General features: G+C 43.5%; 1 protein-coding gene across 10 annotated transcripts in view; it reads left to right on the plus strand.

Moving 5' to 3' along the window:
- HHAT (hedgehog acyltransferase) overlaps positions 1 to 23,849 on the plus strand; it is a 252,438-nt gene that overhangs the window by 77,824 nt on the left and 150,765 nt on the right. For all 10 annotated transcript variants that reach the window (XM_077338408.1, XM_077338399.1, XM_077338335.1 and 7 more), the window contains one exon: positions 12,145 to 12,295. In XM_077338408.1, coding sequence (XP_077194523.1) covers positions 12,145 to 12,295 — 151 coding nt within the window. The remainder of the gene's footprint in view (positions 1 to 12,144; positions 12,296 to 23,849) is intronic.

Raw genomic sequence — 23,849 nt, forward strand, 5'->3', positions numbered from 1 at the left:
GCCAGACCAACCTAGTTTCCTTTTTTGACCAAGTAACAGGTTTGCTGGATCGGGGAAATTTGGTTGATGTCATTTACTTGGATTTTAGTAAAGCTTTTGACAAGGTTCCCCATGATGTTCTGATGGATAAGTTGAAGGACTGCAATCTGGATTTTCAGATAGTTAGGTGGATAGGAAATTGGTTAGAGAACCGCACTCAAAGAGTTGTTGTCAATGGTGTTTCATCAGACTGGAGAGAGGTGAGTAGGGGGGTACCTCAGGGCTCGGTGTTCTGATGGATAAGGTGAAGGACTGCAATCTGGATTTTCAGATCGTTAGGTGGATAGGGAATTGGTTAGAGAACCGCACTCAAAGAGTTGTTGTCAATGGTGTTTCATCAGACTGGAGAGAGGTGAGTAGTGGGGTACCTCAGGGTTCGGTGCTCGGCCCGGTACTTTTTAACATATTTATTAATGATCTAGATGAGGGGGTGGAGGGACTACTCATCAAGTTTACAGATGACACCAAATTGGGAGGACTGGCAAATACTCCGGTTCAACGAGATCTGAACACAATGGAAAAATGGGCAAATGAGAACAAGATGCAATTTAATAAAGATAAGTGTAAAGTTCTGCATCTGGGTCAGAAAAATGAAAAGCATGCCTACTGGATGGGGGATACGCTTCTAGGTAGCACTGTGTGTGAACGAGACCTTGGGGTACTTGTGGATTGTAAACTAAACATGAGCAGGCAGTGTGATGCAGCGGTAAAAAAGGCAAATGCCATTTTGGGCTGTATCAACAGAGCCATCACATCAAAATCACAAGATGTCATAGTCCCATTGTATACGGCACTGGTCAGACCACACCTGGAGTACTGTGTGCAGTTCTGGAGGCCTCACTTCAAGAAGGACATCGATAAAATTGAAAGGGTACAGAGGAGAGCGACGAAGATTATCTGGGGCCAAGGGACCAAGCCCTATGAAGATAGGTTGAGGGACTTGGGAATGTTCAGCCTGGAGAAAAGGAGGTTGAGAGGGGACATGATAGCCCTCTTTAAGTATTTGAAAGGTTGTCACTTGGAGGAGGGCAGGATGCTGTTTCTGCTGGCTGCAGAGGAAAGGACACGCAGTAATGGGTTTAAACTTCAAGTACAACGATATAGGCTAGATATCAGGAAAAAGTTTTTCTCAGTCAGAGTAGTTCAGCAGTGGAATAGGCTGCCTAAGGAGGTGGTGAGCTCCCCCTCACTGGCAGTCTTCAAGCAAAGGTTGGATACACACTTTTCTTGGATGCTTTAGGATGCTTAGGGCTAATCCTGCGTTGAGCAGGGGGTTGGACTAGATGGCCTGTATGGCCCCTTCCAACTCTATGATTCTATGATTCTATGATTCTAATATAAGCCAGGAAATCCTCAGCTCAGGGCCATTCCGCACAACGACCAATGTTGCTAAATGTTTGCAGTATGCAGAAACGCTATATTTAATAGTGGAATTTTGTAATTCTGCACACCTTCTATTCTAGCAGAATATTGAAGTCCCAGTAGCGATCTATTCGTTCCCCACAGGTTTCAGGCCTCATCGGAATCACAACAAAGGAGGCGATATTCTTCTGCGCTTCTTCCTGCCCCTGGCTGTCAATCAAACAGAACAGCCAATGAACTGTTGTGTTTATGCTCCCGAATAGCCACTTTCCCTTTAAAAACTGTTTTTTAAAAAACCCCAAACACCAGTAGCATCGAATATTTGTTCATTCAATGTCTCAGAAAGACCTTTTTCGCTGCTGTAGGAGCTGGAGCTTAATCGTTTACATGCTCTTCAATTAAAAAAAAATTGCATACCAATGGATGCAATTTCTAGTCAAAATTATGGGCAGTGTCGAACAGGGGGCTGTATTGTGCTTTAAATTGCAGAAGGGAGCTTTGTTTTACTGTTAAGCAGGAGTTTGGCAGGAGTTTTGCGGTTATTTTACGATGTCATACAGAACGTAGAATTAATAGTGTTTACAAAAGGTAAGACTTCGGCTACATTTAAGTTGTGCGGAATGGCCCTCAGATCTGACCTTAGCTGAACTCCAGCAAACCCATTCCTTTTGATCATCAATTTGCAGTGCATTTGAATTTAGGCTACAGAATTGACTACAGAAGCACCCTGCCCCCCAAAATGTTTTCTGTTACCAGTTTTGGGAAATGGTGTAAAGATCACAGCACTTGAAGGATAATGTATAGCAAAAGGCATTGGAATGGTTTCTTTTTATATATAACTGATCTTTTCCTGTGTAATTTTTATAGCTTTAACAGTTCTTGTTCACTACAGCCTTAGGCAAGCCAGTCTCCCAGCATCTGCAACAGAAATGAGAAAATACAGACTTGCTCCACAGAGTTTCTGTAAAGATTACTGAGATAATATAAGTGAAAAGGTTTAAACATTTCAAAGCACTATATAAACACATATTATTTGCTGGTATCCAGCCATACATATCTGGAGAATACTTAAGAATTCTTGAGAGGGAGCCATTTCCCCCCACTGAGCCCACCAAATCCTGTTCCTGCATGTCAGTGGCACCTTAGGCACAGGATGTCATCGGTCTAGAGTAGGAAGGAGAAATTGGTGGAAAGACCAATGAAACATAAACCTGCCTTTACAGAGATCAATAAAATACTTTGTCTGGTGCTTTTTAATTTAATATCTAATAAACCAGAAGATGAAGATAATTTGTGTGCTCATCCTTAAACCTTTCAGTACTTTTGCTCTTGAAGATATTATGGCCTCAGCATATATCTACATATTAATAGAATGCTAACAGGAATCTGTTCACTACTGCTAGGTTGTTCATGGCATTTTTAAATCCTGTACAATAATAAGACAATGAAGTAATATTTGGCATTTGGTCCTTGAAAACTGGGAACACAAAACATAATTTGGGGTGATTAATGAGATGTCCTTCCCTAAAACGTGGATCATTCGCATTTTTTTGCTGATCACCTTTATGAAACTAAGCAGTTAAAAAAAAAATCACCAGCCATATGTCAAGCTGCCATTGATTCCATTTGGATTTAAAGTTTATGTGCTTGTAGGGATAGGGGGTAAATCTTATATCTGGAAAAAATAGGCAGGCAAACAGATACCTGCGTTATATCAATTAATTGGGCCAGATGGCATTCCCCCCACATTTTCAACAGTACAGAAGACACCCACCCACATTGATGTGAAAATGGGGAAAATAAAAGTTGAAGTTATAAAACTAATTCTGTAGTAAACAAAAGAAATCTTAATATTTGGACAGAAAGTCTCATAGTCACAATAGGTAGAACTGCAAGCATGTTTGGATATTGTTAAACTTTAAAGCACTGCTGCAGAAGCAGGTAAACCAGTGATTCTCCACCTTCCCCTTTGGGTTGCTGAGGCAGTGACGGCAGCCTTGGCGACCCCCCTGACAAGGTCGATCGACCCCCAAGTTGAGAACCACTGCATTAACAGCTGTACCATAAGTAGATGCACTCTCTGTCTTTGTACAGAGAACAGTTTTATTGGGGGGAATCAACCCTCCCCTTTAAGTTTTCACATTTTTCTGCAGACCTGGAAATTCCCCCAGTTTTGCAGAACTTTTTAAAAGTGTTTGTATGGCCCCAAATTGTGGATGTAGATATCTGCAGATTTGGGCCAAGGGTCTGGTAGATAAGTAGATAGCAGTATGATGCTACCTTTGCAGGGCACAGTATCAATGGCTGCTTCTAAGGATTTCTTTATAAAAATATATCTTCAATAGCTCCCTTAGTTCTCAGAATTGAAGCATGGCTACCAGGCCACTGTTTGATTTCTAAGGAATCTTGTGTGCTGGTCTGCATCATTTAGAAAGTCAGTACTATATTTCACAGTTTGTCGCACAACTTTAGGTTTTTCATTTTTGGTTAAAGTGGAAATGTTTCACAAAGCTGCCCTAATTTAAAAGATCCCCCAAACTACACTCTGAGGCAAGAAAGCTTGTCACTCTGCCATTAGAAATAATTTAATCAAAGGCCATGTGTCCAAATGGTTTCTTTATAGAGGAGGCTGCATGCTGCATCTCTGCATGATTTATTTTCATAGCCTTGCGTCCATATGTCAGTCTCTTTTTTTTGGGGGGGGGGTACATTTTAAAAACATCTTACCTGACACGCCCCCCCCCCCAAAAAAAAATGTGTAGAGAGGCCCACAGGCGTGAGAAAGAAGAATGAATGCAGATGAGGGACCATTTCTCTGGTGTCTGTAGAGGTTTCCTCAAACCGACAAAGAAGGGGGAGAGTGACACATGAGAGGAGACAGTGAGAAAATTATTGGAAAGAATATTATTCAGTGTTACATTTTAGAAGCACAGCCCTTCTGTCTGCTTAATGCTACTGATCTACTAAAATAATGATAATGCATGTAATTTTCCTTATATTGAATTTTAATTTGGAATAGTAATATCTCACAAATTTAAACTGCTTGTGGTGGAAGTATAAAGATGTAGTAATAATGCTCTGTTATCATCCTCAATAGACGAGTCCTGGAGGCAGATGACAGGAGCACCAACATACACAGAAAATCTTGCATCCTGTTAATGATACAACAGATTTCAAGACTGAAATCCAGATGGTTAATGCAGCTAGAAGCTATCTTTTTACCCTTTTGTTCAATCTGTATCCCACAGATAAGCAAAGGGTTGTTTTGTATACTGGTGGTGATATAAAGTTGTACTGAAGCTGTAGGGGATAATATAGATCAGGGGACAAAAACAGATTACATCTATAGAGAGAGCCTATACATTAAAAAAACTTTTCTTGCTTTGAGGCAAATTCAGTGTACAGTTTTGTTCTTTAACATGTTTGATGTAAATGCTGTATATGCCGTATTCTGAAAACTCAGGAGTCCGATTGTTCGTGCTGCCTTAAACTAACTGTTGGTCTTTGGGTTGCTGAGGGGGAGCAGGAAACAGGGTTTTCCTTTACAGACAGACTCAATCCTGAAATGGAGGCCTACAGATTTTATAAAAGTTTAGCTATATTTGGCGAAAGGTTGTATACCTCAGTGAGGACTTTGCAGCCCTGAGTATATTTGACATTTTATATTAGAATTAGTTGGAAACATTTCTAGCATCTTCTGCAAATAGGAGTCTTCTGTGGCCAATTGCAAAAGCATCCCTTCATTAGAGCAAGTGGTAGGCAAGCTGTGGCACCCCAAAATTAAGTACTGCATGGATAGAACATGTAAGACTAGAGAATGTAGGAGTCATACCATGGTTTCTTTCAATGTTGTCCCTGAGTCTCTGTCCCTCCCAGCAGGCAGTTTTCTATTAATTGATTCTACTTAAAGGTGATCAATTACTTAAGACCATTAAAATATCTTATGTAAATGTAAGCAGCTTACAAGCAAGGAGACTATTCTAAGGAGCTTGTGATCAGTCCAGACTCCCACTGGAGAAATAAAAATGTCAAGATTAATAATTAATGGCAGACACTTTCCCAGTTGTAAAAAGAAATAATTAAAAGAGACTAGTTGCTTGCCCCATCCGTCTCCACCCAAGCATAGAAGCATCCCCACAAGTTACAAGGTGCTCAGTTTGTTATTTTGTCCTGAGATCAGAAAGTAGATTCTGAATTACATTACATACTATTTACATCACATTGCTGTCACATTGTCCCAAATAAAGTAAAAAGAAGAGGGGATTGTAAGGAATGTGGATATGAGTTGAATGAGATTAGCATATGTAGTGAGATAAGAAACCTATGTCTGTGTTGAGCCCAAGGCAAACAACTAGTTTTTGTGAACTACAACTGAACTCAAAAGGACTGATTAGCTGTTTTAGCAAAGAATTACCAGACTGCATAATTTGGATAATATGACCCTCTTTACTAATAAGCCACTAATTTACATTTCCCTTATATCTGTACTCTCATGATCCTTGTTCTATTTTGTCTAAGGAAGAGTGCATGCACTTGAAAGCTCACACCTTGAATAAATCTTTGTTGGTCTTAAAGATGCTATTGGACTCAATTTTTGTTTCATCAGAGCTATGTTTCTTAAGTATCTTCATTCCCTCTATTAGCCCTACCTATCAGTTCAGATCTTTTGAGGAGGGCCTGTTTTCAAATACAATCCATGCAGTCTCCTATCTGTAAAATACTACAGTTTGAGCACTGGTCAAAATTATTGATAGGGAAAGCTTTAAGAGATAGCACTGTTCTGTGCTTCAGCTCTTTGAGGAGCCTCTTTGGAAATTCTGAAGGGGTGGGGGGAAGGAGTGGTTTAGTGGCAGAGCCCCTGCACAGTAGGCAGAAGACCAGCTCCCTCCTGTCACTGCCAGAAGGAATAGGCAGCAGCAGAGGGCTCCTTTGCTAGGGAGCCCCAAAAGGAGATTTTATTTTATTTTTTATTTATTACTAGATTTCAAGCCCATTTTAAATTTAAATAAAATGGGCGCTAGATGGGCTGGGGGGGAGAGCCCGTCCCCCGCAGAAGCCGGAGGGAAAAGGGGGGCTGGGAAAGGAGGCTTCTGTCAGGGCGGAGATCTCCCTCGCGGGTGCGAGGGAGAGCTCAGCCCCGGCAGAAGCCGGAGGGAAAAGGGGGGCTGGGAAAGGAGGCTTCTGTCGGGGCGGAGATCTCCCTCGCGGGTGCAAGGGAGAGCTCAGCCCCGGCAGAAGCCGGAGGGAAAAGGGGGGCTGGGAAAGGGGGCTACTGTCGGGGCGGAGATCTCCCTCGCGGGTGCGAGGGAGAGCTCAGCCCCGGCAGAAGCCGTAGGGAAAAGGGGGGCTGGGAAAGGAGGCTTCTGTCGGGGCGGAGATCTCCCTCGCGGGTGCGAGGGAGAGCTCAGCCCCGGCAGAAGCCGGAGCGAAAAGGGGGGCTGGGAAAGGAGGCTTCTGTCGGGGCGGAGATCTCCGTCGCGGGTGCGAGGGAGAGCTCAGCCCCGGCAGCAGCCGGAGGGAAAAGGGGGGCTGGGAAGGGAGGCTCCCGCCCCCCCACCCTCCCCAAAGGCTCCCACGGCGTCCTGTCGGCCCCGGGAGCGGGCTCGCCGGGCGAGGCCGCAGCCGGGGCCGACAGAAGGCCGGCTCCCACCACCCCGACCCTCCCCCAGCGGCGAACGGCGTTCTCTCGGCATCCGGAGCGCCCTCGCTACTGCGAGGGCGCTCCAGACGCCGAGAGAAGGCCGGCTCCCACCACCCCGACCCTCCCCCAGCGGCGAACGGCGTTCTCTGGGCCTCCGGAGCGCCCTCGCTACCGCGAGGGCGCTCCGGACGCCGAGAGAAGGCCGGCTCCCACCACCCCGACCCTCCCACAGCGGCGAACGGCGTTCTCTGGGCCTCCGGAGCGCCCTCGCTACCGCGAGGGCGCTCCGGACGCCGAGAGAAGGCCGGCTCCCACCACCCCGACCCTCCCACAGCGGCGAACGGCGTTCTCTCGGCCTCCGGAGCGCCCCTCGCTACCGCGAGGGCGCTCCGGACGCCGAGAGAAGGCCGGCTCCCACCACCCCGACCCTCCCACAGCGGCGAACGGCGTTCTCTCGGCCTCCGGAGCGCCCTCGCTACCGCGAGGGCGCTCCGGACGCCGAGAGAAGGCCGGCTCCCACCACCCCGACCCTCCCACAGCGGCGAACGGCGTTCTCTCGGCCTCCGGAGCGCCCTCGCTACCGCGAGGGCGCTCCGGACGCCGAGAGAAGGCCGGCTCCCACCACCCCGACCCTCCCACAGCGGCGAACGGCGTTCTCTGGGCCTCCGGAGCGCCCTCGCTGCCGCGAGGGCGCTCCGGACGCCGAGAGAAGGCCGGCTCCCACCACCCCCACCCTCCCCCAGCGGCGAACGGCCCCCGAAGCGCTTACCTGTCGCTGTGCGGGTGAAGCAGGGAATGGGGAGCCACGCTTCGCGCGGCTCCCCATTGCCTGCTTCGGGCGGGATGGACACTTGGAGGGGCCAATCAGGAGCCGCTTCGCGGCTCCTGATTGGCCCCTCCGAGTTTTTATCCCGGACCGGTCCCGCCCTAACTCCTCCCCACTACCCCTTACTCCTTTATACAGTCCGTGGCGCCCGTGGCGCCACGGGCTGTGTACAGATTTGATTTATTGACTGCCACTCCCAGGCTAAGCTGACCAAAATGCTAGACCTGAGACCTCTGGGTGGGGAGGGGTTCAGGGAATGGGAATGGAAGAAAGATTTTCTTCTAGCCCTGGAGAACATTGGTGAGCCAGGTGGGCCAGCTCCTGCAGCCCCCCCCCCCCAAGCAGGGCTGGGAATGCACTCAACTAGGACCAGGTGTTTGGCAACAATGTAAGGCTTTCCCTGACAATACTTTTTGACCAGTGCTCAGAGTTCAGCAATAAACTCATTTTGCTAGACTTACCAAGCTTGTAAAAAAAACAAAATCACATGGTGGGAAAAATAAGCAGTAGTGGAGCTTGTACACCAATGAAGGGGGGAGAACCACTAACATTCTGCTAAGATGGCTACCTGAGAGTAAATACAGCTTGAAGAAGCTATCCTATGTTTAAAAACATGCCCAGTGCAAAACTGACCAATAAGATGAGATCAATTCTTAGATGCAATTCTTAGATGCTTGACACATTTCAGCACTGTAACTCAGTGTCTGTGTTTTCTCATGCATATGCAGAATATATATTCTGTGATTCCTTAGAGACAAATGGGGAAGGAGAGGTGCAAGAGTCACACACAACATTCAAAGTTGAGCCCTACAAATTTAACCTCAGTGAGAATCAGAAGTAAACTGCATGTGCCTAAAAGGCCATTATTCTGAAGTGTAAATTCCACCACAAGGAAAGATGTACATGCTGGTACTGTGGAACTACCACAAACATGCTGGGTAGATCTTGGCAAAGGCAAGTTTTCTAATCCCCCTGAGCACACCCAGACTTTCATCCTTTTCTGTCAGAAGCTTGGATCGACCAGGCTGTTTCCCTGGAGAGAAGGATTTGAGTCTGAGTGGTGCTACTTTCTCATCTCCCCTCTCCTGCTGCACCCAACATGCCATCCTTAATGCTCTTCCTAGAGGGTCCCTTGTTCCCTTCAAGGGACATTTAGATGGAAATCTTTGTTTGCAGAAACTCTGCCTTGGATCCAACCCACAATGTGTGTTTTGAAATGAATAGATGAAGGGATCACTTAATGATTGCGGTCAGAAAATTAAATTTGTAGAAACAAAATGTGATTCCTAGCAAACCTCTGTACCATATGCCTTCCTAGTTTCATCTGCGGTATTTTAGTGGCAGAAGCAATTGTTTTCATCTGGCAGTGCTGCATGGAAGGTTTAGCTGTGGCAAAGGGGAATATCCTCTGCTCCTGTTATGCTATAAATGAGGCAGCCAGGTAAACCTTAGCTTGTGATCTTTAACTTGTTTCTGCTGATTGATGAAGCAGAAAATGGAACATTCTCTTTTGAGAATCGAGTAGAATTTCTGGTACTGACTTTTTCAAATGATTCCAGCAGGTAAGCATAATGTTTTTAGGCAACATCAGGAACCTTGTACTGAATTATTGGGGTTGAAATTGTCAAGAATGTAAAGGTTACTTAATGTAACAATATTTATGGCTGCTGGTAAATAAGATGTTGAATGTTTAAAAAGTTAAAACTAGGTATGTTAAAAAAAAATAGAACCATTTTGGATTTGGCCCAAATCTGTTCAGGCTAAATCCAAAGCACCCTCCCCTGACTTGGATTCAGACAATATGCACTGGTTTGGGTAAAGGTCAAGATATATTGCACCAAATTTTCATCAGAGCTGCTGGAGCTTCTCAAAAGAAATGCCAAGTTTCAAAAAGATTGGATCAGGGACCAATTCTGTCAGTACCCAAAAAAGGTACCTCCATCCTGCACTGTTTCATTGTTTCATTAAAAAGGTCCCCAACCTTTTTATCACCGGGGACCGGTCAATGCTTGACAATTTTACTGAGGCCCGGGGGGGGGGGTAGTCTTTTGCTGAGGGACGCTGCTACTGCCTGAGTCCCTACTCCACTTGCTCTCCACTTGGTAAGGTATTTTTTCTGCATTATTTTTGTTCAGGTCAACGGGATGCATATGCCTATTCAGTACTAGACAGATTTAACACTCTTTTAAGTGCACTGAAGTCAGTGTACACTCTGCGCTGTGGTATTATTATGCCTTGTCTTATACTTACCTTTGCATCTAAGAATGCTTGCTACAATCTGCAGTCTAGAGAAGCAATAACATTTAGAACCACATAACATGTAAGGGATTAAATATAGTACTGGATGATAAATTGTTAAACTACTAGCCATGGTGACTGAGGGGAACTTCCACATTGAGATGCACTAAGCCTCTGAATTCCAGAGCCAGGAGGCAACATCAAGGAAGGCCTCGGCCTCTGTGCCCCGTTGTTGAACCTCCAGAGCAGGGGTAGTCAAACTGTGGCCCTCCAGATGTCCATGGACTACAATTCCCATGAGCCCCTGCCAGCGCAGTTTGACTACCCCTGCTCCAGAGGAACTGGTTGGCCACTGTGTGAGACATTTGGACAATTGGTTTGATCCATTAGGGCTATTCTTAATTTTATATAATAGAATAATAGACTACAGTAAATTTATAATATTACTACTTTAAAACTGATTTAAGTGTATGACAGATTATTATCAAATAATAAAGAAACTGAGTTTGTCCAGGAAGGCAATTTAGGATTCCCCCCCTCCCAAGTAGCCATTTGTCTACTTTATGCAAGTATGCTCTGCCCGTGCAATCTGTTTACTCCTTTTTGTAGCCTACAGGTACCTGAATGAGCATGGATGTGCAGAAAGCCTGATCACACTAAAGGTCCTCTGTGTTGTTGTGAGGCATGAGTGCTTAGAGCTCACTTCTGTATCCTTCCACATGCAGAATCCGCACTCACCTTTGTGTATATGCCAGTCCACATTTTTTGCTTATGTACAGTATATTGAGGAGGGGCACTACAGCTAAATATATTGAAAGACATTAAATCATATCTTTCTGTTTAATGGCCACTTAACAAAATAAGCTAAAACAATAAAAATGAACATTGAGCTGGCATTGTCTTCAAAGGTGGCAATATGTCTAATTCTCTGGTTTTTGCCCTTGTTGCTTCTTGTTCTGGGTTATGTGCAACTCTTGGAGCATGTAGCATAAAAGGCTAAGAGAATTTTAGGTGGACAAGCAAAGCAATGTCTGTAATAATACTGAACATACCATGTATTGACTTTATATTTAGGATGCATGAAGATTTATAGTCTTTTGGAGATAAATATTTATCTCTAAGATCAATAAGTCTTGATTTGTGTTGAGCTGAAAAATCAATATTTGCTTATTATACCAATCTAAACCTGGAGGTCTAGGATGAGACTCTAAAAGTGAGACATGTTTGATTTATTCTAGTTCAATGTCCTATTTTCCATTCTAGCTAGATAGCCAGATGCTTCTAGGAATCCCATCAGCCATCGCAAAAACTTCCCCTTCCCCAAAACTGGCATTCAAAGGTACATGGACATTCTGATTGACCATACAGCTAATGGTCACTCATGGTCCTTTCTTCCTCCATGAATCTGCCTAATACCCTTTTAAAATCTTCTGAGCCATAGTAGACTTAGGAACATCTCACAATAGGCAAACATTTGCTTCAGTTTCATAGTATAAAAAGTTTGCAGCCGTGGAGATCTTTCTTTAAAAATAGCTGCTAAAAAAGGTGGTAAACCATACCAACTGGGAGTATCTGTTTGCTTTGCTTGGCATTGGTCAAATGCAAGATAATTCTAGCTTCACTAGGCCCTCAAGCTAATTTGGACCTCAGGATTTTTGTATCCCCAATCCCCTTTGTTGGTGGCTCTTTGATTCAGTCAGTTAGTTGCTGTCAAGTGGAGCCTTCAAAAAGTTAATTCCCAAGTCGAATCTGAGCCAGTGAAGGACAGTTCTTATGATTCAGATTCAGCCTAAATCTATTCCAGCCGAATCTGAAATGGTCCGAATTTTTTCCCATGTACATGCTCACTTGTTTGGAAAGCCCTTTGCTATTTCATGGGCACAATGTAAGGGAATGCTGTCAAATACCAGCAACTGGTGCCATCAGAAATAATTATTACGCTTATTTACAATTGTATATTATGGTGATCTTGTGGGGGGACAAGGGCGGTATAAAAATGTATACTGAATCAGTTTTTCTTTCTAATCTATTCTTTCAGATGGCCTAGCTCTGGCTCAGGTTCTGTTTTTTTATGTGAAATACCTTGTTCTCTTTGGTGTTCCTGCCCTTGTCATTCAAATGGATGGACTCAAGCCGCCCACCTTGCCTCGCTGTGTAAGCACCATGTACAGTTTTTCTGGAATGTGGAGGTTAGCTTTCTTTTATTGTTCATATTTATTGCAGATTCATTTTCATGAAATCACCCTGTAGCAAACAGTGCAGTGACATTGTGGTCATGGACCATAAGTTGTTTGCCGTCCAGAGAGAAGCCTGCAAATTGACAAACAGCATGGCATTTTCATTCTTAAATGCAAACTCTGAAAAATGTCCTACCACTTAGTAATGATTTTCTCCTGACATGGAGGTGAAGAAAAGTCTGCCTTTGGGATGTTCATCATCTTAATGATTAGAACCAAATCCAGGCCACTTCGCTCCACTGGCCTGATAATTATTTTCTTCCCACATCATTGTGAAATATTATTCAATTTTCATTCTTTTTGTCCCACACTTTGTGTGGAAATTCATAAAGGAACAAGAAGTGAGAGCGTTGAATATAATACTTTTCTCAGGCACTGGGGCTTAAATCAGAAAAAAGTCATTTCAGAGGTCTCCAACTTACTTTGATTTGAACAACCTGTTGCATGAGTTTGGGTTTGCTTGGGTTTGCTTGTTTTATAAAGTTTAGATCCCTACAGTTGCATGTGCAGCACAGTAATGGTTGTTGGCCTTTGTTATCTAGGACAGGGGTAGTCAACCTGTGGTCCTCCAGATGTCCATGGACTACAATTCCCATGAGCCCCTGCCAGCAAACGCTGGCAGGGGCTCATGGGAATTGTAGTCCATGGACATCTGGAGGACCACAGGTTGACTACCCCTGATCTAGGGGATGTGAGTTATGGATAGGATCACAATCTCCTAAAATGCAGTTTGGTTCCTTTTGGGGCCTTTGCTTCCTCAGGCATGACAGCCCTTCCCTGGAATGTTGTAATACTTTTTAGCAGTTACAGCTCATGTGCTTGCCACCCTCATTTATGCCATAGTAACCTCCTGGTAATATGTTTTGTGGACGAGTGACCTTTAAAAGTCTTCAGAATTTGCAGCTGGTGTTTCAAGATGTCTTTGGAGTAACATATCCAAATTGATATATGTGGGATCTTCTGCTCCTTTCTTACATGAGCCCACTTTTTTGTTAAGCTGGAATCCACAATGAAAGCCTACCTCTGAATTCCACCACTGTTGGTGGAATTATGCATATTATGCATATCCGGTCCATCTCAGCTCACCCTGCTCCTTCACTGTAAACCCCCCCCCCACTGTATTTGAACCTATGGGTTTTTTTTTATGAAGCCTTATTTGGTCTGTATGCTGCCATTTGGTTACATATATATAGCAATACATATTATTGCACTAAGTTAATGCCACCATTCTAAGAGGATGCATGGTACTCTGTAAAGTTAAGTAGAATTTGTAAAATGATGTTGAAAATTAAGGAAGTTACTTGAATCTTTGGTATGTATGGTAAGATTATGCCAGAAAAATAGTCAGAGGAGATTTTTAGGAATAATGTAGAGCGTTAAATTATACAATTAAGGGTTTTCCATTAGTAGGCATTTGAATAACCCAATCCAGTGTAATGATCCAAACTTTGTAGCCAACTTTCAAGGCACAATAAACAATGGCCCTTGCTGGGCATTGTGGGTGGGTGCTGTTGCCTGTTACAGGCTTTTGTGCAAGGGGATACCAGTGGATCCCCAGGTCCCATTTGGGGATTGGCATCCCTACTTATAAACCAGAAACTCTTTGACCCATTATGCACAGGCCGGGACACCTGAGCTGGTGGCGATAGGGCTTCGGGGAAAATGCCCGATTATGCTGGATGTCGCTGCCATCCTGGGCACCGCCAAGGCCAGGCCCTTGAAAGACCTGCATTAAGGAAACGCATCGGAGGAGCCGGGCCTGCAGGGACGCCTCTCTCTCCTGCCAGCTCTGCGGCTCTGCAGAGCTGACAGGGGCATCCCCTCGCCCCCACCATGTTAGAAGAGCAGCATGCTGCTCCCCACCATAGTGAAGTGGGAGCCCCATGCCCCTGATCCCTCCTGCCACTGCTTCGAAGCGCTGCCTGCACTTCCGGCCCTACATTGCGTGCGCGGGGCCATTGCGCCGGGGCAGCCGGCATGAGCTGGGGGAGTTCCCCCCCATGCATAAACGGGGATATAAACGGGGCTTTTTGCCCCACCGCAACATCCTGACGGCAGCCCGGCGTAGCTGCCACCATGCATAATAGGTCATTGTGTTGTGTTGCTGTATTTTCAAGAGAGTATAAACTGGGATAACAATTTAACAGGAGTGTTCTGTATTTTGGTGGTAAGTAAAACCTTCAACATGAACAATAGAACAGACAGAATAATTATAGGCACTTTATGAAATCCCCAGATGATTATGAGCATTTTGCCAATGTGATACTACAACTACTATTATAACAGTATCTTGAAAGAGCAACCACTGACAAAGATAAAACAGAAAGCGGGTCACTGAACTTAGGATCCCATTTTGGTTGACTCTTTATGTTTGACCATTTAGACTTTGTTATAACCTTTTCACTTATAAACATAGAGTAGACTACTATATCATTGTGCCTCGTGATTTTGTTTTTTCTTCAGAATAATTATAGTGGCAAAGAGTAGACTTCTAAAATCTCCTTTGGGCTGGATTTCTTTTATTATTACACATGGAAGCAATTGGTTACCAGCCTTTCTCTTGATTGCCCTACCATTTTGTTTTGCCTTTTTCTTAAAACTGGTTGAATTGCTGCCACCTCCACGTGAGCCGCGCTCATCTCCATCATGATGTGCCATCTAAAGGTTTCTTATGGTGTGCATCAACATTCAAGCTACACACACATGTTGGCACTTACTGGCAAGAGGGCAATTTCTTTACTTGAAGAGGTGCACATAGGAACTTTCAGGTGTAATGGATTCCATGTGAAGGGCCACTGCACAGTGGATTATTTTTTTGTTGACAATTTTAGGGAGCTGGCTTTTTCAATATCTGTAAAGTAGCTGTGTGTGCCAGTTATTAATCTGTGCATTTTCCACATCACTCTAACATTATACATTAAACTGAAAGCAGCACAAGTAGAGATGATCTATAATGAGCTTGGCTGGCAGAGTCAGAGCATGAATAATGGGTTCAGAATGTGGGAGCAGATATAGAGAAATGTCCAGAGAAGCATTTAGAGGCACAGAAATTATATGTGTTCAAATGGATTCTCAGCATCCAGAGGCTCCCTCCACCATAGAATACCAGCCCTGATGCTGTGCCGAACTCTTTTGAAGCTAGCAACAAACAATATTTGAAGGGAATGAGAGGGAGACTTCTCCTGGTTGTATATAGACATTACTTTTATTCTACTAATGCTTATGATCAAACTGTCAAAACTTGTTTGCCAGAGGTGAAAGTGAGGAAGAATTTACAGAGCATATGCAGCCATCCTTTTTATTTTTATTTTTGGAAATACCTTCACATCTCTGAGGAAGGGGGGAAAATATACTTTTTTCATCTCCCTCCAGCCTGATTTTGAAAAACCAGTCTTGCACTTCTTGGGATTGTGGCTGTACTTACGTATCATTGCTTTCCATTGCCTCGTATTCAGATGATTTTTTTTCCTAAGAGAAAAAAAGCAGCTATTGTATTGCCATTCTGCCCATTTACATACATCTTGATCAAGCATAATCTAGCACGATTGGGATGTGTGTTAAAAATCAGATCATGTAGAACTGTATCATGGAAGCTAGGAAACAAGGAGAATCTCCTATGGCTACCAGTGAGTTATGGATCAATTTCAGTTATCTAAGAAATCCTACAGAGCTTGCCCTCTGCTTCCCTTGAGTTATGGCTCCTTTGTGCATGCAGTTCAGAGAATGAATTACAGCTGCCCATGAGATATATTTTATTTGTTCAGTTTCTTCTATAGGAATATTGCTATCAGTAGTGGAAGGCAGAGACATAATCCTCACATTGAAAATGTAGGTGGGTATAGCTTTTGAGAGCCAGCTTGGTGAAGTGGTTAGGAGCAGGGACTTCTAATCTGGTGGGCCGGGTTTGATTCTCCACTTCTCCTCCACTTGCAGCAAGCTGGGTGACCTTGGGCTTGCCGCAGCTCTGATAAAGCTGTTCTGACAGAGCAGTAATATCAGGGCTCTCTCAGCCTCACCCACCTCACATGATGTCTGTTGTAGGGAGAGGAAAGGGAAGATGATTGTAAGCTGCTTTGAGACGCCTTTGGGTAGAAGAAAGTAGCACATAAGAACCTCCTCCTTGTCTTCTACTACTACTGCTATTACTGCTACTATTGCTACTACAACTACAACTACAACTACTACAACTACAACTACTACTACAACTACTACTACTACTACTACTACAACTACTACTACTACTACTACTACTACTACTACTACTACTACTACTACTACTACTACTACTACTACTATCATGGAATTCCAAAAGGGAATAGAGTCATTATTGGATCTTTTTTGCATCAGGAACATCTGAAATCTTTGAAGAGGTGTAGAAAATGAATTGTGATACTGGTGTCATACTGTGATTGTATTATCCTGATTACCAACTCAGAGAGCCATTAATAGAAGATAAAATATCACTGAGGTTGTGCGTACATACTGCACAACTTACTGCTGCTTCTCATGTTACCGTGGAAAAGGAGCTGCAAAACAACACCCACTACAGTGTTCAAAATATTGGAAAGAACATGACTTCACGGTCTCTTCTCATATGGTTTTTGCAACATGGGAGCTGTTGTATTGCAGCTTTCCCCCTCTGCTTCTGGGAGAAGCCCTTGCTACTCGGGAAGAGTGGATTCTTTCCTACCCCAGGGTCATCCCTCTTTATTTTTTTTAAATTACCCCTTCATAAAATAAACAACTTGGAGTCCAAAAACTTGATTATATAACACCATCATATACTGTTGTGGATCTATGCAGTAGGCTTTACCTAAACAGAGGTGGAGTTATGAAGGAAAGAAAATCAAATGTTGAGGATTGTGGTTCAGTGATAGAGTATCCCCTTGGCAAGCAGGAAGTACAGATTTCCATATCTGGTATCTCCAGCTAAGAGGATCAGGTGTGGTAGGTGATCAGAAAGATACCCACTTGAGAACCTGGAGAGAACCTGCCAGTCTGAGTAGATGGTACTGACTTGAATGGAGCAATGTTCAGATAAGGCAACTTCATGTGTGGTCATGTGTGCATAATTCAAATTCAAATTTATTCAAGAAAATTACAGAAACCTTTTATAATAGGAGTTATTTTCTAGTTTTGCTAACAGCTTTAATGGCTGACAAATCCAAGATTCTTTAAGTTCTTGGGCAATGGTTTCAGATGTCTTAGCAAATATAAATTGAGCAGTTTCACACTGGACTCTGCCTTTGCTGTCAATGGGTCATTTAGGTCAGCAACAGTGTGTCTTGGGAGGGTGAAAAGTTCTCCTGCTGACTTCTGAATACACAAAAACCTTCCTACAAATCTAAACCTAGGATATCAGAGAAAAAGATGTAGGGTAGCCCTTTTCCTTGTGTACAACATGCAGGAACCTTATTTGAAGGCATGTTCAAAATATGACCTACTGTCTGAAGGGGGTTGCTGTCTATAATAAATCAACCAGTTTTATCAGCCAAATCTGTGGAATGTGTAGAATTACTTTTTAGTATTTCTCTTGCCCCTGTTCCCACCTCCCAGAATAGGAAAACTTCAGAGCAGCTTTCTGATGTAGCACAAGAAGATACTGCTGTTGAAAGGGGAGGGGGAAAATCTTTTTTGCATGTATATGACACCTTACAAATACATGAAGGTATTCTCTCAAATGCAGGTCTTTAATGGAGTCCTAGAAAGGAATACAGACTACTGGCTTGCTTTCTCTTGCAAATATGTAATTAAATAGTGACATCAGATATAAGTAAACCTATTTATTTACTGCAGATCTATGCTACAGGAAATGTTTAATAAGCAGAATATTGAATAATCTTGTAGAGAGAGATTAACAGCATCTGCTGGCAAATATGCAAGCTGGTCGACTAGAAAAGCTTTACTGCACTGTGATGTTCTCATGATAGGGATGAGTGGATTCCTGCAGCTCTCTGCCCTTTAGGGCTTATTCCAAGAATTTGATCCAAAGATCAATGGAGCTGAACTCCCAGTAGCACAGGTGGAATAATTTCCCTTCTTCTCTTTTCATGTCCTTTTTCTCCTGACTGGGAAAGGTGCGTTATATCTCCAAATCACAATATGCTTAGCATCAGTAAGGCTGGAGTTTCATGGGCAGGATAAATGAGCATGTAAATCTGCATTAGGAAGAGAAGTTCTACATAAATGGGGGAATACTTCTGAGTTTTCCAGGTTCTTTCTCTTCCACTCTCCTTCCCTAGGGAAATGCTGCAGAAGAAAAGACACAGGATCTCTGTATCTTCCCAATATTTCTCTCCTGGTCAGTAAAAAGCAGCTTGGGAGGGCGACTGACTAAGAATAACCTCTCTGCCTGCTCTTTCACTTGCAGAGTGTTTGATTTGATCTTACTTTTTCTTTTTTTGAAAAACAAACGGGGGGAGGGGGGCAGAGTATAACAACAAGAAAATTGACCCTATAATGTATATGTCTTTCTCCTCCTTTCCTCCATCCAGAGCCATCTTGGTACAGTGGCTAAGAGTGGTGGCTTCTAATCTGGCTAAACCGGGTTTGATTCCCCACTCCTCCACATGCAGTCAGTGGGTTGACCTTAGGCTGATCACAGTCCTATTAGAGTTGTTCTCACAGAGCAGTTTCTTTCAGAACTCTCTCTGCCTCACCTACTTCACAGGATGCCTGCTGTGGGGAGAGGAAGGGAAGGTGATTGTAAGCTGCTTTGAGACTCATTCGGGCAGTGAAAAGCAAGGAATAAAAATCAGATTTTCTTATTTAAACGCACAAGCTTTTACCTAGAGGAACAAAAAGTATCTTCAGTACCAAAACTCCCTAAAATATTAAACACTTTGCCCCAAGCCTGATAATATCATTAGTAACAACTGTAACAAATTTTAGATGCTCCTAAAGAAAACTCCAGACTAATGATATTATCAGGCTTGGGAGAATGTGCTTAATATAACTGGGAGAAACTATATTATGGTTCTGACTCTGAATAGTAGGGGTGTGCATTTGTGTATTCCTCGACCAAAATTATAACCCACGTTAGCTGTTTGGGGTCAGTATGAGGATGGTGATGGTTGGGGAGACCTGGCCTCCGCCTGTGCCTCTTGACATTTTAAAATGGAAAGGATAGAACTGTCACAGACTTAACAATGCAGGCATCATCCCTGCTGGAGGCTTCTCCCCACTGCTGGCATCAGAAGCAAAAATTTATGAGTGAGGTGGTGGGTTCCTGGACTTCGGCTATCATGGTGGCCATTTTCTCCTCCACCCCTAGAAAATGGGTCAATGAACTTCTCTATGTTTGAACTGGACACCAAGGGAGAGTGGGCACAAGTACAGTGGCCATGCCACTGACTTACCTGTGGATGTTAGTTGACAATACACAAGAATACTCTTGTGTATTGTCAGGCACCCTGGACCCCAGTTTGAGAAACATTTAAGATCTAAAGTCCTAAATTTGTTAATTGCTGATTCTAAATTTATGAATTCTAGTATTTATAGTTGTGCATCACTACCATTTGGGCAAGATGAAGTGATGGTATCAGAAAAGCAGGCAGAATATGACACCGTTCCATAGTAAAGTGGGACAAAATGTTATTGCATTATTGTCTGCTTCTTTAGGGTTGTTTAGTTTCCTTTGGGTAAAGGTGGAAGGAAAAATAACTAAGCAAATATTCATGTTTTGTGATCTGGCCTAAGAAGTTCATGCCTAGAAGGCTTCACTTCTAATTCTGGTCAGTATTTCTACTGCAGGCTTTCTCAGCCAGGGTTTTGTGAAGCCCTGGAATTTTGTAATGGCCCAGGAAGGGTTTCACCAATTGGGTGGGAGTTAATTAATTTTAAATATAATTTTTTAAAATTTAAAAACATTATCGGGTGATATGACCATTTCTGGTCATGTCAGCCTGTTCTCCCAATGGCCAATGATGGACCTGGAGGAGGTGGGGAAGAAGAGGGACCCCAGCCATACAAATCCTTGCTGGCTGAGGCTTGTCACACGTGGTAGTGACTGGAGTCCAGAGAAGTAAGTGCTCTCATTTTAACTCAAATGCAGAGAGAGGGGAGGATGGAGTAGCATAGGCCTGCTCTGGCTCTGTTTCTGCAGGCTCCCACTGCAAGCTCCTTTTGGTGAAGAAGAGCAAACTGACAGGTATGGTTCTGTTTGCAAATCATCTGAAAATATTTCTGTGCTGTCATTTCCTGTGCTGTGGGAGTGGCCTGATGATGTCGCATTCGGTGGGAGTATCTGGGTGAGGGTACTTCTGGTGGCATGTGACTTCTGGGGGCATGGCAGGATGGTATGGCCTGCTGACATCACATCTGGGGTTTCTCAAAACCTGAAAAATGTTTCAGGTGTTTCTCAGTGATAACAAAGTTGAGAAAGATTGTTCTACTGCAATGTCTTCATTTCTTTTATTCCTCCTCATAAAGAGAATTATTCAGCACCTGAAAGCAGAAAGCAAAAGAGAGCACAAGGACAAGCTGTGTGTTAGTTGCTGAAAAACATCACTGCGGCATTTTACGTCTCTTGATTTCTGTGGGTTATAGGGGAGTCTTAGGTATCTTTTTAAAATAGCCAAGCAGCCAAATGAGGTGATTGAGGGCATTAATATCATTAATGTCTATGTACTAGCTTTTCATTAATGACTATTTAAATATTGCAAACATCTTTGCCAAACTTGCCACGTCTTAAAAAGATGATCCCTGAAGGGATCCTTGTCAAGCAGTATCAGATCTGAAAGGCACCCCTGTGGTGCTGATAGGTTCTAGTTTTTAGTAGCTCAGTCTGTCAATGAAAAGATGACTGTTTTTAACTCCAAGTTTAAAAGACACAGGTGTTAACTGTTTGAGGAACCAAAGTCATAACAACTTTGCAAGGGGCATGAATATTCTTCCTCATCCAAGTAAAATATATCTTTGCCCAATATTAGCCAGGTTCCATCACACATTTAGCCTTTGCTCTCTGTTGTTGATTGTGCAACTGTAGTCCATTTTTATTCTGAAATACATACCCACAAACCCAGTAACTTCCTTCTTATTGTTCTTATATGCTAAGATTCTTTCCCATTTGGATCCTCTTAAAGCTCTATGCAGCACATTATGTACACACATAATGTGTACACACACCTCCCTGGTGACAAGAAGTGCCTTATTTGTTTTGTTTATGTTATTTATAGTTTGTCTTTCTCAGACTCAGACTCAGGGCAAATTACACAATATAGATCAATGAAATTAATAGGGGATACATCTAATAACCAATACAAAAGTACTAGAAATTACAGAAATTTGAAATAGAACTATCAACTGAAGAAAGTGTAAATATTAAGCATGACAAGTTAAACTGTGCAGAACATGGTGCTAAACAAGGCTGTCGAGGGCCACTCCCCACACAAACCTGGTCCAATCCAAATATTTTAATAAAAGAAATCACTTGGCTTGCTGTTATCATGCATTTCTAATACTAAATGAATCTGCATGTCCATCCATCTGTCCATGTGTGGCAGGCATAACTCATAAGAAATTAATGCTAGTAATCCTTAAATAGGCTACCAGCTTCAGGATGATTATGGGAGTTCCAATGCCAAAAATGTGAAATAATAGAAATATCCTGACCCCGGATACTGCAGTGCAACTACCACGCAAAGGAATGTTAGCAGTATTACTAAAAAGTAAAGGGCTACTCCAGGCACCTACTCCTCATGCTGTTTGGAATGGAAACAAAGGATCTATGTCAGTGGTTCTCAACCTTGGGATCAGGACCCCATTTGGGGTCGTCTGCCCCCTTCCCCGGGGTTTCCAGGTTGCCCACTGCCGTGGTAGCAGTCGGCAGTGTATGACAGCATGTGGTGGCGGCAGCGGGTGGTGGTGGCGGAAGCAGCGGAGCCATGGCAATGGCTGCCTTCAAGCCACCTTGATTGTTGTGCTCATGCGTGCGCACACATGTTTCCAGCACCCCACTGGCTCCTTCTGCAGCTGCCCAACCTACCAGGAGGAATGTGCTGAAATGCATTGCTCAGCTTTTTCAGAGCTGCCAAGAAAGCAACCCCCTCCCCCTACAGGTCCAGTCACCCCATCCCGCCCGACTCCTTCTGGAAAGCCCCATGTGCTCTGCAGCAGGCAATGTGGATGTGGTGGCAGCAGCAGCTCCCTCCCCTGGGCAGGGCCCTCATCCCCCCCCCCTCCAGTCACCTCCTGTGGGGGTCGCCCATGGCCACGGCTGGGGGGGGCTGGTCGAAGCGCCTCCACAGTGCTAGCTGGCAGCTCCTCCAGCTGGGTCCCCGCTGGGCTTTGGCACTGAAGTTGGGGTCGCAGCAAAGAAAATGTTGAGAACCACTGGTCTATGTGGCAGGCCTCAAAAATAATGCCATGTGTTTTAAAACTAACCATCAACCTTAAGATGATTGTGAGACTTTACTTGTTTTGATATCCCAGCATTTATTGTATCCACTTAAGGATACAATAACTGTAAATAAAGTGTTGTAGATGATTATGAGAGTTGTAGTGTCAAAATTGAAAGGAAATCAGAACATCCAGGATCGTGTTATTTTCATTATAGGTAACATGTAGGTGAGCCTTTAAGTAATTTGTAATGTGTCTCTAAAAGGGATGGGCATGAACCAGTCCATGGCCCTAAATTCCTCATGAATTTGGCCAGTTCATAATCCCTTGAACCAAGGTTTAGAGATACCCTCACCAACATTTCCCAGACCTTTAGTTCAGTTCAGGCCAATTAAACTGGCAGTGATCCACCCATCAACTGTAAGATTTAAATGGCTTCAAGCCATTTAAACTGTCCGTTACCAAGAGAGGGGAAGCGAAATAGACCTGCAAGTCTTTTCAGCAATTGATTTTACTTCCCTTCACTTCAAAGCAGAAGGGAGCAAAATTGATCTCTGAAATGACTGCCAATCATTTAAAACTAACAGCTTGATGGGTTTGCCCACCAGCTGCTAGATTTAAATGGAAGGCAGCCATTTAAACCCTCCATTTTACTCCCTCCACTTTGAAGCAGGAAGAAGCTAAACAGATCACTGAAATAACTGGCAGCCATTTAAACCTAACAGTTTGGTGGGTCTGCTCATCAGCTGTTTAAATAGATGTAAATTATTTAACCCTTCGTTTTGCTTCCCCTCCATTTTGAAGCAAGGGGAAGTGAAATGGACCACTGAAATGGCTGCAAGCCATTTAAACCTAACAGCTTGATGAGTCTTCCACTCCCCCATCTCTCTGCCTTCATATCCCAGTATATCTTTTCTTGTAATGGTTTCCAACTCCTTCCCTGGAATTTCAACTAAGAGGGGAAAAAATTAAGTCTGAAGGAAGCTGGAAGATTATGCATGTAAATCTCCCACTGTTTTGTCACAAACTGGTTAGAATGTAGACTCTCTATTATTGTTACACCTTACCCAGATTTTCAGCTTTGGAGTTTCATCTGTCTACTATTTGAACAATATCCTTTTTCCAAATCAAATAAAATCTGCAAATGAATTTCTGGCCCTTGTAGAGT

Source organism: Paroedura picta, chromosome 1 (genome assembly GCF_049243985.1).
Source record: "Paroedura picta isolate Pp20150507F chromosome 1, Ppicta_v3.0, whole genome shotgun sequence".
NCBI lineage: Eukaryota > Metazoa > Chordata > Lepidosauria > Squamata > Gekkonidae > Paroedura > Paroedura picta.